Consider the following 19,187-nt stretch of genomic DNA (forward strand, 5'->3'; position numbering starts at 1 on the left):
AAACCCAGTTAAGACTCAAAACCTCTACACTACAACCACAACTGTGCACCTACATCATCTGGAGCAGTTCAGAATCAATATTTGTCTAATAACATGACAAAAACATAAAAAATGTAAATAAAATACAACCTACTCACCAGCGATGCAGACTCACAATTTGCATCGCTCCTCAGAGTATATACAATATATTTATTGATCGGGATTTCAAAGCACTTTGTAGCCTGCTATGCCAAATGCCTTAAATGTTGATATAAATGCAAAGTTTAATGATAAAATATACTACCGTAAGAAAAAAATAATATTAAGGATTTCGTTTGTTTTGATAGATGAATTGATGTATTAATGGGTGGATGAATGGATGGAAGGGTGAAAGGAAGGAAGAAAGGATCTCTTTAAATAAAAATCAGTGGTTAAGACACTTTGGGCCTCTAATCAGAAGGTTGTGACTTCAAATCCTCAGCACAACAAAGCTGCTGGGCTTTTCAACAAGGCCCTTAACTACTCATTTGTTTAAATTAGATCATTTTAAATTTATTCTGCCCAATGCCATAAATGTGAATGCAAATGCCAAATAGTTATAGACCTCAGGCTGATTATAATTGGAGGTTGTATATGTATAAACAGGACCATGTCACATTAATTTGGGACCAACAACTTCCTTTTATTAACAAGTCTATTTATGTAATCATTTCTCTTTTTTTTTTATATCACCAGCACAATAAAAAATATATACACATATAAAAAGTGTTCTGATCTTCTTTTTATAAAAACATTTGCATAATTATATCCGAATATATTTCAAAATGTGCAAATCTGTGAACTAAAACAGCTGACGGATCACTGTGCAATCTGACATAACAAAAATGCAGAGAAATTGAAAAACATTGTGGTCATCACAGGATGATGGATGGTAGTGTAAACCTACTAAATACTACATAAAATGGGATTTGCATAACGGTCAAGTATCAGAAAGTGCACGTCACGACACAGGGACACTCCAGATCACATCTTTGTTGCCAGACATTCATGTGTTTTCTCTGCTTTCTGACGATTCCTACACGAGCCACAGCACCTGAGTAAGAACACACGTTTTTATCACATAAATGCGCTCGTTCTAATACATCAATTCCATACAAACAGCTCAATCATTTGCACTGTATGGCAGACACGCCTCATAATCCAAACCTTCTAATAAATAAGATATTGTTGATATGAAAACATTATACATTAACATTATTACCGTTATCAGGAATAAAGCTGTTCTGAAATGGGAAACGCTCCAGAACTTTTGCAAATACCACTGTCTTCATCACGTCTGAATTTTTTAAATGCATTTTACTTCAGAGAGATAATGAGTGAGTAGTGAGTTTTATTGCAGCTATAAATGTGATTAAAGAACCGTACTTGTATGAGGACATTCCACATCGTTATTATAGAGAGTGAAAGTATATATTATATACAATCTACAATATGGGTACTTTCAAGCCAAACATTAAAAAAATAAAAAACACAGTTTAGAAGTCTTGAAATCATTCACATGGCTGGATCAAAAGCTGTCACAAGATTGCAGTACATTTCACAAGGAAAGATCATGAGCAATCAGACATTACACTATTTTCTATGTATTTTGATTTTAGATTTTATCCAGGTATATATGCATTGTGTATATATATATATATATATATATATATATATATATATATATATATATATATATATAGGGCTGTTACGATTGATTGCATGTTTGGCATGAGTTAACTCACAATTAATCGCAATTTAATCACACATTTTTTTTCATTTCTGTTCGAAATGTACTTTAAATTAATACTTCAAGTTTTTAAATACTCTAATCAACATGGGCATGGTAAAGCATGGATGCTTTTCGCAAATGTATGTTTAGTATTAGTAAAACCAAATTTAACACAAAGCATAGTTGGTTTATTTAAAAGCAGACGTTTCAAGCTTTCTATTCATATATTTATTATGTCTGTGAGGAGAGTATTCACTGAGTTTTAGGTTGTTTTATTTATGCGTTTGTGAAGGGAGACGACAGAGACGGCAGAGAGCGCCCCCTGTCTGTTTTCTTTATGTTACAAAAGCACAAGTTTTGACGAGTTTGTCGACCACAGAGGGTTAAATGCTGATGTGTGCACACAGAGGGTTAAATCACGGCGGATTTTCTGATTTGAGATTTGGCCCATCAGTAATGCAAATGTTTACTGATTGAAAAAACTTTTTGGGTGGAGTTATTTATTAAATTTTATATCTGAGTAAAGAAAGGATGTTTTAAATAAATGTATGTTGGGTTGAAGGTTTTAATTTTGCCTCTTTATTTATTTATTTATTTATTTTTTTTAAAAAAGGTCAAACAGAAATGAATGCCGTTAAAATTAATTTGCGTTAATTTTGACAGCCCATTCTTCGCTTACAGCTTCCACACCGTCTGCTTAACTATCATGGATTATTACAAACTGTGTGTGTTATATGAAACAATGCAGGCATGTCATGCAGCAGGCAGAGTGCTGCTACCTGTTGAGAGTAATATTCTGCCTCGACCACAGCGATTTGTCAATGATTACGATGTTTGAACTCTTTTTCACCAGAGACCAAAACATCTCACATTTCTTTAAATGCCACACTTTGTAAAAGTGATAAATTGTACATATAGGTTTTAAGGATTTGTAGTTTTAGTTTTTTCAATCAGTGTACTAGGTTTAAATGCTAGAATTTAATTGTCGCTGCTGTATACCCACATTAACATGCTCCTAACCGAACTAGAATCCATGTTTAGAATAAATGCAACGGAAATTTTCACCTAAAAAATCTACAGTTAATGTATGTATAAAAATAAAGGAACCTAGAGGGAATCAGCAATTCAGATCTTGTTTGCCTGACATTTCCGTCCTTTGATATTTCCGTGTGAAATAAACAGGAGTTTAATTGGAGGTTTGATATATGGACGTCAGATTGGCACAAGAAAGAGTTCTTTTCTTCTACAGGTAATAATTACAGCTGAAGGAGCTGCACCTAAGGCTGATTGTACTGGTCTACAGCAGTGTAGAAAAAAGAGACATACCAGTTTAGACTCTGTACTTGTGAGAGGGCCTCGGGGAGGGGAACGCCTCGCGTCTCTGGCATCAGAATGCTCAGGAGTCCGGCAATTACTGTCAGTACTCCCATCAGAATGTAGGGCAGAACTTGATCATAATGACCTGAAAAAAAAAAAAAAAATCAGCACTTTTAGTTTTCCGTTTGCCAGATAATTTTAGCTTCTTGTTATGCAAAACCAGGAGCTCTATAGCAGGAGAGAGTGAATAAAAATAGAGCTCAGAGGCTGAGTTTCTGCCAGCACAGCAACCACAACTATACAGGAGTCTTGGAATCATTAGCAGTGCTCAGGAGATCACCAAGATCAAAACAATAAAACAATACATATCAATACATAAAAGTATTTTCGGACACTGTTATAGTAAAAAGTAGACAAATAAATGTTAGCCTCCTTTTCAATTTGATGAAGTTCAATCCAATTTTATACATTTTTCATTGTCAAATGTAGATTTAGAACAACCCTTAGGCCACAGACACAAGGAGTAACTGTCAGAGATGACACAAGAAAAAGGCGAAGACTCTATAAGTTGGACTGGTACTTTAAGTTCCTGCCAATTTTTGAAACTGCTGTTGTATTTTAAATCCAATGTGAAGGTAATGCAAAGTAAGAACCATTTTTGGTGAGAACTTGAAGCTTATGAATCACTCAGTTAAATTGAACTCATAGTATGTGAATTGGAAAACCATGGGACTGATCGGAAGGCCATGAGCTCAAATCACAGCACCATCAATCTGCCACTGCCACGCTTTAATAAGATCCTATAAGTCACTCTGAATAAGAGCATCCGCCAAATACCATAAATGTAAATATTATGTTCAATCATAAAGGTAAGCTATTTCCCAAACAACACTTAACTGTCTAATACACAAACTTGAATTCAGTTTTGTTGCTTTCAATATAAGCGTCTGCCAAAATGATAATAAGTGTAAGAGATACAAAGGCTCTAAGCATCCATTGCGTTTTGAGCCCATGACTACATGCAGAACCATTGACCGATGGAGATGTAAACGATACACGCTCCTAATGCATTACCTCATGAACCTCAGCGCGAGTGCGCTGAATGTGCAACGTGCTTCCTTTTGTTCAAGAAAAGACATCTCAAATTACCACTAAGTGCTGTGTGTCAGGTCAGCTGAAATTTTAGACCTCAGTATGTTTAAAAAACCAAGGAGATAGAAGCCCTTCATAGATAAATTACACTGGGGAGTGATTTTCAACTTACTGCAGGTAAAAACAGCCCACAAGAATAATTTTCAGTAGGAAATAATAAGCAGTCATGGTTTACAATTGCAACAATCTAAGACATCACATTGTAATGGGTTATTGTTAGGGTTTTTTTGTTTTTTTTTTTTACAGACAAGCTCGTTTTGTCTCATACTAGATTTAATCTGATAACCTTTTGTATTCAGATTATAATCATATTTATATGAAAACCACGAAGTCTTGTGCAAAAAATGAAAAAAGAGGAAAAAAGTACCCTTGAGAGGAACCAGACTTAAAAGGGAACCATCCTAATCTGTGTGACACTGAATGTCTATTTATTATAGATCAATCACTGTAAAAGTAATGAACACTTGAGAGTTTAGCAGCTTTATTTAGCTGGTTTTAGGCATACATTTGTTTAAAGGTGTTTCATATAACAAATACACAAAGCAGAGGTAATATTAGCCAGGGAGGCCAGGTACCATAAAAACTCCCAATCATCTCAAATACAACACAGAAACCCTGATACAAATGAGCAGTGGTGGGTCGTGCATTTGGTACCTGGGCCTTCAGTGGGGACCTCTTAATCCTCCACCTCCTCCACCACTTAATACCACCTATATCACGTTGCGATTATAGAAACCACCAATACTATACTTCACATATGGAGGGTGAATACCATTTTACTAAAGCAAGAAACCCAGTTAAGACAACTCCAAACCTCTACACTACCACCACAACTGAGCTCCGGAGTTAGCCAACCTCGCCTCACGATGTCTAGCTTTTCTTGAAAATTTATTTTTAAGTATGTCCAAGACCAAATCAATTTCTCTCCCTGCCAGGTGTAAAAAAAAGTCTAACTCTGATGTATTCTCTGATGAATTCTCTGACCAACCAATCAGAGGACGGGAAAATTCTGGAGGCGAATTTGAAATCTGATTGGTTAAAGAAACAGACCCGTTGCTAATATTCTCTATGGTCAAATAGCCAGCAGTATTGACTTTGCAGGCTAAAATCTGATTGGACAAAAAATCTAACATCCACATACATGTACTGGAAGCAGTGCAGCCAAGAGAAACGCTACGAAAATGAAGAGAATAAACTGTTGGGAATAAATTAATATAATTTCATGGAACAAATAGTAGATTTTAGGTTGTAAATGTAGGTCAGTGCTTCTGATAGTGTTTGGGCCAGCAGAAAAGGCTTTGCTGACTCTGACCGCCCACAACTGCAAATGAGCATTGAATTATCTAAAAGTTTGTCAGGTTTTGAGAGAGGAAACTGGGCCTGTGATGCACGCATATTTCTGGTGTAAATAGATTATCCGCATAAATCATCTTCTCCTTCTCTCAGTTTTTGCAATATATCTTAGAATAAAAATGGCTCTGTACATCACTGTCTGCACATAAACAATTAAGCTTTGTTTATATAAAATGACATTAGATTTTCAGGTATTTAAAATAAAATAATCTAGTTGACTACTAGTTACCTTACTAGCCAAAATTAGCATACAAAACGCATTACCCTCATTTACTTTTGTTGCAGTTTTCAGTCCACTAGGTGTAGGTATAAAACGACAAAGCCAAATAGAGCAGTTTGCACACTGCCCCATGACTGCACATTGTGTAGAACAGCAAGCAAGTCAGCGGACCATTTGTTTATATTTGTCATTTTAATAACTCTTGCTCAAAATAGAGAATTAGCACCCACTAAAGCTTCACTGTAGCTCAGTCAGTAATGAGTGTAAAGGACATGCATAAATGTATACAAAGGCTATTTACCGAAGTAGGGGAAAAATGGAGAAATGGTGCTGCCGATCTTTGAGCACATGCTGCAGATTCCCATTCCCATCCCACGCACCACTGTGGGGAACTGCTCCGCCGTCGAGATGTAGAGTACGGCAAAAGCCGCTGTGACCCCCAGCTTCCCCAGCATAGCCAACGCTACTGTCGCACTGCCATAATCTGGAATGTAAAGACAGATTTCATCTCCAGGAATTCAATTAAAAATACTAACATGTCATTCTTTTTTAATATACACTATATGGATAAAAGTATTGAGACACCTGACTTTTTCGGTTATATGTGGTTCTTCCTCTAAACTGTTACCACAAAGTTAGAGGCAAACAATTGTATGAGATATCTCTGAATGCAATAGTATTACATTTTTCCTTCACATGAACTAGGAAACCCAAACCTGTTCCAGCATGACAATGCCCCTGTGAAAAAACGACAGGTCCATGAAGATATGCTTTACATGTTTTGGAGTGGTCTTGAGTGGCCTGCTTTAAAGTTCTGACCTCAACCCTGCTGAACATCTTTGGGATGATTTGGAACGCTGACTGCACCCCAGGCCCCCTCACCTCACCTACATCAGAGCTTAACTTTACTAATACCCTTGTCACTGATTGATCACAAATCTCCACAAACACACTTCAAAATCTTCCCTACAGAATGGAGCAAGTGAAGCCTAATGTAGAATGGCTTTTGTTAATGGTGTTAAGGATTGAAAGTAGGTTGATTGAATGTTCTGACCTGGAGGGACGGCCGGAATAAGCAGCAAGGCAGGCCACCGCTCAGCAGCGGGCCTGTAATGAGCGCTCGCCTCGGCACCACCTTAATCAAGAGCCACGTCATGATGTATGCCGCCACCTCGGTTAGAGCCGAGAACAGGCAGTTCAGATCGGGTCTCCGTTCATGTTAGAGTGCTCAGACACAAGCCAAAGTAGCTGATGGTGATGGTGAACCTGAAAAAAAGAAACAATATTTACTATAAGATACTGCAGTTATTGTAGCAATAGTATGATAAGTCCTAAAATTAAATAATGTCCAATTCTAGTTAGTCAATAAAGATAGGGTATGGGGTATGACTACTTCTAAAGGTTAAGGCACCTGTGGAAAAATATGCAAATAAATATATTTATTTATTTATTACATTTTATTAAATATTAATGATAACTGTAATAGAATAATGATTTTACCATACAACACTGTTCAAAAGTGTGATGCTCCTTATTTTCTGAGTTCTGATGAGGTCTAAGTATGTGTACGAGATAGAATTTGCAGACTTCAGACACACAAACACACACACACAAACAGAGAGAGAGAGAGAGAGAGAGAGAGAGAGAGAGAGAGAGAGAGAGAGAGAGCGAGAGAGAAACTACATTAGCATTCATATGATTAATCTTTGCTGTACATTTAAAAAATGATCACACTTCTGACTTCACCTCAGACTTAATCAATTCTGAATCCTTGAATATAACCTCAGGTGGAGTGATACCATTTTTCCTCGCAGCGGCTCTAATGATGTCCTCTGCTTCCTGGACACGGCCTTTAGACAGCAGCCAGCGTGGGGACTCTGGAATAAACCTTTATAATAATGAAACAAAAGAATAGATTAGACAAGTTGTGTGAAATTGAGATGCTTCCAGGAAAGTTTGTGAATAAAATGAGTATCTGTATCCATAACAGAGTCTGAGTTTTATATATAGCATAATTTAGAATATTTAAAATGGGTGCTGCTGTGGCTTTGCTGTCATCCTACCACCAGAGGGGAATGTAGAGCAGTGCGGGCAGAGACAGGGTCATGAGCAGGATCCTCCAACTCCTCAAAAAATAGGCAAATAAGGGAAGTAGAGCATAACCCACTGCATAGAACACACATACACCCATCACAGAAAAGGCCAGGCGCAAATTCTTCCCCAGCAGCTCCGAGCCTGGGAAAGAGGAAAGAAAAAAAAACAGTACTGAAGTCTTTATAACAAAAACCAGAAAGAATCAAATTAGTTACATTCGACCTTGGATTTGTCCACATCACTATCAGAGTGTACTCACTCCCAAAATATTGTTGTCTAGTTCCATAAAAGGATTTATATATACTGTACTTAACATAGAGCATGAAGACTAAATATTCTTGTAAATGTCTGAAAGTAATTATGGTGTTTTAAATCACATGAACTAGGAAACCCAAACCTGTTCCAGCATGACAATGCCCCTGTGAAAAAACGACAGGTCCATGAAGATATGCTTTACATGTTTTGGAGTGGTCTTGAGTGGCCTGCTTTAAAGTTCTGACCTCAACCCTGCTGAACATCTTTGGGATGATTTGGAACGCTGACTGCACCCCAGGCCCCCTCACCTCACCTACATCAGAGCTTAACTTTACTAATACCCTTGTCACTGATTGATCACAAATCTCCACAAACACACTTCAAAATCTTCCCTACAGAATGGAGCAAGTGAAGCCTAATGTAGAATGGCTTTTGTTAATGGTGTTAAGGATTGAAAGTAGGTTGATTGAATGTTCTGACCTGGAGGGACGGCCGGAATAAGCAGCAAGACGAGGCCACCGCTCAGCAGCGGGCCTGTAATGAGCGCTCGCCTCGGCACCACCTTAATCAAGAGCCACGTCATGATGTATGCCGCCACCTCGGTTAGAGCCGAGAACAGGCAGTTCAGATACGGGTCTCCGTTCATGTTAGGAGTGCTCAGACACAAGCCAAAGTAGCTGATGGTGATGGTGAACCTGAAAAAAAGAAACAATATTTACTATAAGATACTGCAGTTATTGTAGCAATAGTATGATAAGTCCTAAAATTAAATAATGTCCAATTCTAGTTAGTCAATAAAGATAGGGTATGGGGTATGACTACTTCTAAAGGTTAAGGCACCTGTGGAAAAATATGCAAATAAATATATTTATTTATTTATTACATTTTATTAAATATTAATGATAACTGTAATAGAATAATGATTTTACCATACAACACTGTTCAAAAGTGTGATGCTCCTTATTTTCTGAGTTCTGATGAGGTCTAAGTATGTGTACGAGATAGAATTTGCAGACTTCAGACACACAAACACACACACACAAACAGAGAGAGAGAGAGAGAGAGAGAGAGAGAGAGAGAGAGAGAGAGAGAGAGAGCGAGAGAGAAACTACATTAGCATTCATATGATTAATCTTTGCTGTACATTTAAAAAATGATCACACTTCTGACTTCACCTCAGACTTAATCAATTCTGAATCCTTGAATATAACCTCAGGTGGAGTGATACCATTTTTCCTCGCAGCGGCTCTAATGATGTCCTCTGCTTCCTGGACACGGCCTTTAGACAGCAGCCAGCGTGGGGACTCTGGAATAAACCTTTATAATAATGAAACAAAAGAATAGATTAGACAAGTTGTGTGAAATTGAGATGCTTCCAGGAAAGTTTGTGAATAAAATGAGTATCTGTATCCATAACAGAGTCTGAGTTTTATATATAGCATAATTTAGAATATTTAAAATGGGTGCTGCTGTGGCTTTGCTGTCATCCTACCACCAGAGGGGAATGTAGAGCAGTGCGGGCAGAGACAGGGTCATGAGCAGGATCCTCCAACTCCTCAAAAAATAGGCAAATAAGGGAAGTAGAGCATAACCCACTGCATAGAACACACATACACCCATCACAGAAAAGGCCAGGCGCAAATTCTTCCCCAGCAGCTCCGAGCCTGGGAAAGAGGAAAGAAAAAAAAACAGTACTGAAGTCTTTATAACAAAAACCAGAAAGAATCAAATTAGTTACATTCGACCTTGGATTTGTCCACATCACTATCAGAGTGTACTCACTCCCAAAATATTGTTGTCTAGTTCCATAAAAGGATTTATATATACTGTACTTAACATAGAGCATGAAGACTAAATATTCTTGTAAATGTCTGAAAGTAATTATGGTGTTTTAAATTACATAAATCATCAGAACACCAAACAGAACCTTTGCTGTTTCCACACGGACGGTTAATGAGGTGATACCGGAGAAACTGTACCTCTTCTAACTTTTATACGTATTAAATAATCAGAGAATATTTGTATGCAATGTGAATATTTGTATGAATAAGTAGACAATTCAAGCTTTCAATCCATATATTTATTATGTCTGTGAAACAAATATTTACTGACATTCAGGTTGTTTTATTTATGTGTCTCTGAAGAGAGATGACAGAGATGGCAGAGAGCGCCCCCTGTATTTAACAAAAGCACAACGTTTTTGTTATTATGAGTGTACAAATAAAAGTAGACCCCTTTACAGATTCGAATGATGTATTGCTCTTATCTGTACGATCGAAGACAGTGTCATTTAAGTTCGTTTCAGCGCTATAAGGGAAAGAAATGCCACAAAGCGCGCCGGTGCATTTGTCGAACCCCAGAGAGTGAATTGTGTGCATCATGTCAGATTTTGGTGCTGATTTGAGACTTGCCGCATCAATAAAAACCAAATGTTTACTGATTAAAGATTATTTTTTGGTGGAGGATCTTTATATATCCTAATACTAATATATAAACGAAAGAAAGGACACCGCAAATAAATGTATGTTGGCTTTAGCCTCTTTTATATTTATTTATAAATATTTTTTATAAAAATGGTCAAAAAGAAATGAATGCTGTGTTAATCGCACGTTAATAAAATGAGTGCCGTTAAATTAATTAGCGTTAATTTATTAAAACTGGCACGCTGAGGCAGGTAGGATTGGTTCGTTAGGAATTATCGGCAATTATCGACTACCCTGAATCCGAATGGTAAATACTGAACCTAATAAGCAGTACAAAGAACACCATTCCTGTCCCTTTAGGAAAAGTTAAATCCCCTGTTAAATATTACTTTAGTAAAAACTCCTCCTTTTACATTTCTTCTTTTAAATGGACTTAATTATCAAAAGTAAAAGTTTCTAAACCTAATCTAAAATTATGTTGTTTTTTTAATCAAAGTCAGTCTTGTAGTTTAATGATTGAAGTACAATCCAGAACTCAGCTACATATTTTATAATATACAATATGTTTCATATTTATCAGTTCGAATGTTTTAGATCATGTAGTGTGGCCCAGGCCTTAGAAAACTAGAAGAAACTTTTTCTCTCATAATTGTAGCACTCTGTGAGCTAGATTAGAATTATCAGAGGACACTGAAAGATTTAAAACACTTTTGTGTTTATGGAAAACCGTGTTAATTCTATTATCAGCTGAAGTACTCCTTTAAATTTTTGCACATTGTCAGCCTTGTTCAAAAGGTGTAACACTAACAATCTTCCACTGTGCCCAATTTTGCAGCAATCAGCTATAATGTGAAGATCTGTTATTTGTCTCTAGATTACAATAAGTCACAGTGTGTGCTAAAACGCAGCACGTTTGCATGATATTTGCATGAGTCTGCATGATATCACTGAGGAACTGGATGTGATTTGAGGGAAGACAATATACCAAGCAAAATTCTGTGAATATAGACTTCTATGACTCTTGACTCATCGACTATATGTTGAAGTGGAAGTTGCTTAAAAAAATATTAAATAAAGATAGTAATAACATGGTTGCCTCTCCACTTGCCTAACACAAAGGCCGCCATGTAGTTGGAGTTCTGTCCGAAGCCAGTGAGGCAGAAGAAAACGATGAACATCTCCCAGTTGACTGAGACGCACTGAAGCAGACTGCAGATCAGCTGAGTGGCCATGGTGGCAAACAGGACCGTCTTACGTCCAAACCTGCAGCGAGACATCATCAAAGACCTACTCATGAACCTTCTTTGATTGCAGTGAATTTCTAGTCTTTGGTCTGGTTTAAGAATTGTAATAGAATAACAAAATGTACTGTATTTAACTGCCCCTGGTTTATTACATCAGCATTACACTCAAAAGCCTGAGATATAAAACTTTGAGATTGTTAGGGATGATGTATTTTAGTTATTTAGCCCACTAAATAAAAATGTAAAAAATAAATTCCTGTCATTTTTCCACAAATAAACTAAAATTCATTATACCATAATAGTGCTGAATTCTCTTTTCTGATTAGAAAAGGGCGGATTTATATTCGATAAAAACACCTTCCCTGGCAAATGCACAAAAAAAGTCTGTAAGTGGTTAATTTATGTTTAAGTTTAAAACTGTGATGTTTTCCTCTGTAATGAGATGCTTTTTTGGGAATTTTGTAAGGAGTCTCCAGTGTCTGCACTTTCTGACAGTAAACCCTAACCTTGACTTAACACAGGAAAGTCTTCAGGACTTTTTAAGGTAACATGACAATCTGTGGTGTTTATTTTAGTAACTGTCCTGTCATGGTGAAGGAACAAACAATAACTTAATCTCTTTGCACTGAATCACTGCATCTCTCTTTACCCTAGACATTTATTTCAACAAATTCCCCAGTATCGCGAAAAGAAGAAAAACAGCAAACTCCAAAGTTTAAGGGCAGTTTAACGTGTAAACAGCAACCTGCATATTCTTGCATATTCAGCTAGTAGAAGAAATAGTATGGTGATCTATTAGTTATTGAAATGCATTACTTTTTGCATCTTTACAGCTTCTACTTTGTAAACAGCAAAAGGTGTTGGACTTCTAATTGGAAGTATGTGAGTTCAAATCCCAGCAACATCAAGCTGACACTGCTGGGCTCCTAAACAAGGCCCTTAACCCCTTAACTGCTCAGGTGTATAACTGACATAATTGTAAGTAGCTTGGGATAAGGGGCGTCTGCCAAATGCCACAAATGTTAATGATTGATGGGGTTATGGAGACCTTATTGAGTTAAAGTGCAATATAATGCATATTAACTCAAAGCCTTGCTGATATCATTGTCTATGTAAGCTCAGCGTCCTCTGAGCAAAGTTTGACCTTTGCCTAGCTTGCCTGACTACACTTCTCACTTGCCATCTTCCTTTATTATGTTTTCCAAATCCTGTGCCTTAAAATTACACCCTTTTGAAATGATGCATTTTTATACCATATCTTTCTTTGTACCTGTCAGACAGTTCTCCGGATATGAACGACCCACTCAGCACTCCCACAAAGAAGATGGACAATGTGAAGGGAACCTTCCAGGCATCTCCGCAAACCAGGTTCCACTGTAAGGATAAATACAGAGACACAGCCATTCAGGGTCAGTTTTAACAGATCACCTGAAGAAAAATCCTATTCGCATTTATATTTATTTATATATTTACAAGATAATGAAACTCATCCAATCTTTTCAATTCGAAATGTATGGGATTTGACAATAAATCTATTATGTATTATACACTGAACAAAATTATAGACGCAACACTTTTGATCTAAGATATGGATCAAAGATCTAAGACTTTTTCTATTTACACAAAAGGCCTATTTCACTCAAATATTGTTCACAAATCTGTCTAAATCTGTGTTAGTGAGCACTTCTGCTTTGTTGAGAGAATCCATCCACCTCACAGGTGTGGCATATTAAGATGCTGATTAGACGGCATGATTATTGCATAGGTGTTCCTTAGGCTGGTCACAATAAAAGGCCACTCTAAAATGTGCAGTTTTACTGTAATGGGGGGGGGGGGACGATGAGGACAACCAGCATGCAGATGAGCTTCCCTGAGATGGTTTCTGACAGTTTAAACAGAAATTATTTGGTTATGCAAACCGATTGTTGCAGCAGCTGTCCGGGTGGCTGGTCTCAGACAACCTTGGAGGTGAAGATGCTGGATGTGGAGGTCCTGGGCTGGTGTGGTCTGCGGTTGTGAGGCCGGTTGGATGTACTGCCAAATTCTCTGAAACGCCTTTGAAAACGGCTTATGGTAGAGAAATATACATTCAATTCACAGCTCTGGTGGACATTCAGTCAGCATGCCAATTGCGTGCTCCCTCAAAACATCTGTGGCATTGTGCTGTGATAAAACTGCCTTTTATTGTGGCCAGCCTAAAGCACACCTGTGCAATAATCATGCTGTCTAATCAGCATCTGACCTGTAAGGTGGATAGATTATCTTGGCAAAGGAGAAGTGCTCACTAACACAGATTTACACAGATTTGTGAACAATATTTGAGAGAAATAGGCCTTTTGTGTACATAGAAAAAGTCTTAGATTTTTGAGTTCAGCTCATGAAAAATGGGGCAAAAACAAAACTGTTGTGTTTATCATTTTGTTCAGTATATATAATATACAATTATCTTGCTTAATCAACTCTGTTTATGTAAAAAAAAAAAAACCTCTAATGTTACTCTAAGCACATAATTTCAAGAATGATATTAATTGGTCAAAAACTGATTTCACAAAAGGTAGAATAATTTACTTTAAAATGTTGTGAAGAAACGGAATTACTTCAGTAAAGTACAGATACGCAAAAAAGCTACTTAATTACAGTAACGAATTACATTACAGTACTTCCTTACTGTCCACCACTGCTAACAATTGAGCTACTTAGCATAATTGGGTGTTTTTGCAAACACTGTGAAGGCAAAGCGACAGTAGAAATTAGGCAAAACCATTGGAAACATTCACAGTTCTTTCAGTTGATTTGTGCTGGTGAATTACTATGAAAAAACTCAGTATGACTAAAATTACACTGTAATTACGCCTAGCATGGACCACAAACCAAACCTCCACCAATGTAAGTTGTTTGTAACTTATAAAGTCACAAACAGAACAACAGTTATCTGTTTGCCAGATTCATGCCACAGGACTATGCTTCCCACAAAAATAATAATAATAATTACTGCCAAACACCATGTTAAATGTTTGTTCTTGCACCCAAAACTTCACACTGAAAAGAACTAATATAAAGATACGCCACACTCTGTGTCTCATGTTTGTCAATGTGGTTGTCTTTGCTCACGTTCAGGTTATGTTTAATTTGTTCATCTATTTAGTCTTTTTTGTGTTTTGTTTCTCGTGCTTGTGTTTAATGTTTGTGCATTGATAGGATTATTTTTATAAACCAAATAATAACGTTTTATAGACATTCCCTGTAGGTTTTTTTTTTTTAACCAAACATTAGCCTTCCCTGAACATTCTGGAAACCAAAAATTGGGTTCCTGCTTAATATGACACTATGGATGTATAAACTTCAAGCAAACATTCATAATACACCATTTCTACTCAGCTAAGTTCATAGTTTGGTTGGTTACATATTTATGTTACTTTGACAGTATATAATTAGTGATGCAGATTAATGAGCATATATAAATTGTACAATATTATACTACCTGTAATGGGGTTCGATGTAGCGCACCTGGTTTTCTAGTAAGTTATAGGGTGTACAGGATTGTTAAGAGCATCTATATTTTATAACATAATGCTTGTATGAAGTAATCAGATTTGTGAAAGGAAACGCTCTGTTTCCTTCAAATCGTAAGACTAGGACAGGTGTGTCTGTGCTGCTGAGGTTCACGGTGCTGTAAAGTTCATATGATACTGTACTTGGGGCGGCATTTCAGAATGTGAGGAATGCGAGGAAGACAACAATGGAGCATCACAACTGCTGGTTGTGCCAGCTTTGCTTCTTCTCATGCTTCCCACCCTGTGTTTTGAAATGCTGTCATTGCAGTCACAGAGTTTCACAAGCCAGTTGTGTAAAGATGCTTACGAGGTCATTGCGTTACATGTTGCACATTTTCAGTCAAATACCAAACGTTGTTTAATAATAGCAATAGCTCACTACAGCAACTGAACACGCTTCATACAAAGGATCCACCTGAATTCTTGTTAAACATGTATGAACTCCTCGTTTGCAATTATCATCTTAAATCAGGTATCTGCCTAACGAATAATTGTACACCTGCTAGAGCAGAGGGCTCTGTGGCAAATGGTTGCGTGACAAGGACTGAATGCATTGAGTTGTATTTATAGTGGACAAAGGGAAGCTTTTAATCACTTAAGTATACAACCGTATGCTTGTTCTAATTTGTTTTGAGGAAAAGTGTCTTTCAAATTTCTTACAATTGATGTAGTTCCTACAGTTGATGCAGGGTATCGTTGAAGGTCTTAAAAGTGATGTTCAAAATTAATTATCTATCTTGCAGAAACCTAGAATTTATTCTCAAATGAGTATCCCTTCCCAATTTGCTTGTGGGTGCAGGTTGGTCTTGCTCTTTGTTCTACATGTGCCTTTGTTTTGCCATGTGCCCCTATTTCCTGCCCAATTGGATCACCTGCAAGTTCCCACTGATCAGCTAGCCAGCTCTCAGCTACCAACTGGTGAACGCTAACACATGCTTTCTCCAAGGTTATATACCAGCCAAGTTAAACTTTTCAAACTGCTTCTCACACTGCATCACAGGGCAGCATAAGACACTCAGGGGATAGCGCTTTATGCATTCTTCTGCAGTCATGATGTGCCGATGATATTGCTCTGATTAACAGAGGAGAAAGAAGTGCATATGTCATCCCTCCCTTGTCTTTTTTGACAGAGGGCTCTGGCAGCTCTAAAATTTAAACCAACAATGACTCTATGATACACTTGATGTTTTTTTTCCTTGCTACTTGCTTTTGTCTTGGCTCTAGTCCAGGCTCTGGTTTGTTCTCTAAATGTTTGCACCTCTTCTATGTTTAGCCCCTATTTTGTCTATTTATTAAGGTGTTTCTTTTCTAAGTCTTATCATGTTTGTTTTGTGCGTGTGTTTGTTTTACCAATAATGGCTCCAGTCTGATGGACATTTTAACATATACAGACACAGCAAACATTGAGAGGTGGTAGCTTAGTGGTTAAGGCATTAGAGCTTGTATTTGAAGGTCATGAGTTCAAATACCAGCCACACCAAGCTGCCACTCCTGGGCCCCTGAGCGAGACCCTTCACCCCATCGCTGCTCAGATGTATGAGTACGATAAATGTAAGTTGCCCTGGATAATGTTTGTCTTCCATGCTGTCATGTTGCATGCTCCAGGTTATGCAAATCTCATTTTATTGTCTTTTGTCATCTTTGATTTTTTTTACACATGCACTTTAATTAAATATGCTACTAGGCAACAACAACCTGAGGAATACTTATAATAAAGTATTCTTATAATAAAAATAAATAAAAATTGTTTTGCATGATACAACGTTGTAGAAAATCATCCAGATGGGTGTTAACCATCGCAAATCAGGCAGTAGATCTAAAATCTATACGCAGATAATAACAGCATTAAGAGTATAATAATTCGCCTTTTATTTCACACAGTCAGGAGGATGGTGAAAGAGAATTAACAGTTCAACAGTTCAGCAGATTCCTGTGCATTTCAGATTTGCAAATAGATTTTAAAATAAAATTTTCAGAACAGCTTGGAAGTGTTACAGACCCCCAACCCTCCCCCCACCCCCCAGAAGAATTTGGTTGTTGTGGCTCAACAAGACCATAATCAAACTACTTTGTCTTCCACACACTCAGCAGGTTCATCAGGTCGTACCATTAAAGTGCACAGAAATGTACGGAAGAGATTTAAACACTTATTAACAGACATAAAATGTAATTGCAGCAAAAAATAGTATTATGCAACAAATGAAACAGTGCATACCATGCTATTGTTGTTGTTGTTGTTTATTGCAGCAAGTGGAACTTTTTTCGAAATGGCCCTCTTCTACCCACAAAATTGGGTTAATTGAACACTGGGGATTTTCCAGTTTGCTCTTCAATATAATATATTTAATTAAATTTCCACTTCCATTCATGTTTATAATATTTGATGTATTTTATAATCGATTATATTATAATTTAAGTACTAATTGTTTTTATTATTATTTATGCCTTATGTACCAATTTACTCAATATTCATACACATCAAATTTATTGCCTGATATTAAGATAGAAAGGTTTTTTTTTTGATGATGCAAAATGCAATTTAAAAAGCATCCAAAGAATCTGGAATTGCTTGAATAATAATTTGGTCTGAAAGTTAAATGAATTAATTATTAACTTAAAATGATATCCACGATATCCCAGGTAAGGACATTATGATCATATATATTTTATATCAATGCCACATAATCATCATCAAATTACTCTCTTGGATCTTATTATTATATTTTATGGATCTCTTGGATCTTGTATCATCATATGCAGTTGATACCTTGGATCTCTTATCGTCATATATTTTGGATCTGTAGACCTGGCTCATATATAACTTGTGAATGAAGGCAATATTAGTTAATACTGACACATACGAACAACAACAGCCAGACATAAAGAAAGCAAGGAAGAAAGGTGTGTGTGTGGTAAGGAGCGCAAGCGCGAGCGCGAGCGCGAGCACCTTACCTCGGTGACTATAGTGTTGTGGTAGCGCTCGGCGCTGTACTCCCAGCCGCTCGCGCACGGCCCGCTGCTACCGTTCACGCGCTCAACGCAGCCGTCCAAGGTGCCAGTGACGTTGGTGGTTGTGGAGGCGCGCGCGCCGCCCTCCGCTTCCGCACGGCTCGCGTTCAGGTGCGGCGACAGGCAACGGAAGTCCGGCGTATCGCCGAGGAAGACCATGGCCATGCCGGCGTATCCGTTGGGCACGATGCTGAGGCTGAGCAGCAGGAAGATGCCGAGCTGAAACGGACCCCATTCTCCAAGAAACGCCGTTACTTCTTCATAGTCCATAGACGCCATGACTCTGAAGAGCGCCGGGCTGCAGGCTGAAAGCGACCACGGGACTATATTAATGAATAACTTCTCTCTATATACACAGCCGAAGAGTTTAATTTATTATTAACAACAACAAGTCACTAATGCATTATTATTATTATTATCATTATAATAAAGCGGAATTGTCATCTCTCTCTCTCTCTCTCTCTCTCTCTCTCTACTTATTTTTCCACAGCAATTTTTTTTTATTTATCAAAAACCAATATCCTTCTATTATAAAAAGCACTAGAATAAACACCATCCCAATAATTCACCGTGTATTCTATGTGCCCATGATGCAGTGCATTACAGAGCAGAAGTGTGTGTAGTCAGTGTTTAACTAAAATAAACTCACTGAGCTGAAATTTGTACAGAGAAAAAGAGACCTGACACTTACTGTCATTAACGGGAGCGCGTGCACGTGAACTTCCGTACTGTCTTCATTTTAACTGAACCAGTGGAGAGGCAGCTTCTCTCCCCATCCCACTACCGATTACCGTAAAATACCGTGTATACACACAC

At 37.5% G+C, this 19,187-nt stretch overlaps 1 protein-coding gene across 3 annotated transcripts; it reads right to left on the bottom strand.

Moving 5' to 3' along the window:
* Window positions 1-13: 13 nt before the first annotated feature.
* Window positions 14-19,173, bottom strand: LOC124392686 (solute carrier family 22 member 4-like). 3 transcript variants are annotated; one of them, XM_046859855.1, is made up of 11 exons: window positions 19,063-19,173; window positions 18,315-18,676; window positions 13,079-13,182; window positions 11,673-11,827; window positions 9,634-9,805; window positions 9,317-9,458; window positions 9,071-9,156; window positions 8,622-8,836; window positions 6,094-6,276; window positions 3,077-3,212; window positions 14-1,072 (listed from the first exon to the last, which is right to left on the bottom strand). In XM_046859855.1, the coding sequence occupies exons 2-11, from the start codon at window positions 18,648-18,650 to the stop codon at window positions 1,003-1,005; spliced, it is 1,599 nt and encodes a 532-aa protein (XP_046715811.1). In that variant the 5' UTR covers window positions 18,651-18,676; window positions 19,063-19,173; the 3' UTR covers window positions 14-1,002. The 3 variants fall into 3 exon arrangements, with proteins under 3 accessions (XP_046715811.1, XP_046715813.1, XP_046715812.1); XM_046859857.1 differs by lacking the exon at window positions 19,063-19,173 and adding an exon at window positions 18,941-18,973; XM_046859856.1 differs by lacking the exon at window positions 19,063-19,173 and having other exon boundaries at window positions 18,315-18,840.
* Window positions 19,174-19,187: the final 14 nt, after the last annotated feature.

This window comes from Silurus meridionalis, chromosome 10, assembly GCF_014805685.1.
Source record: "Silurus meridionalis isolate SWU-2019-XX chromosome 10, ASM1480568v1, whole genome shotgun sequence".
NCBI classification, from domain to species: Eukaryota; Metazoa; Chordata; class Actinopteri; order Siluriformes; family Siluridae; genus Silurus; species Silurus meridionalis.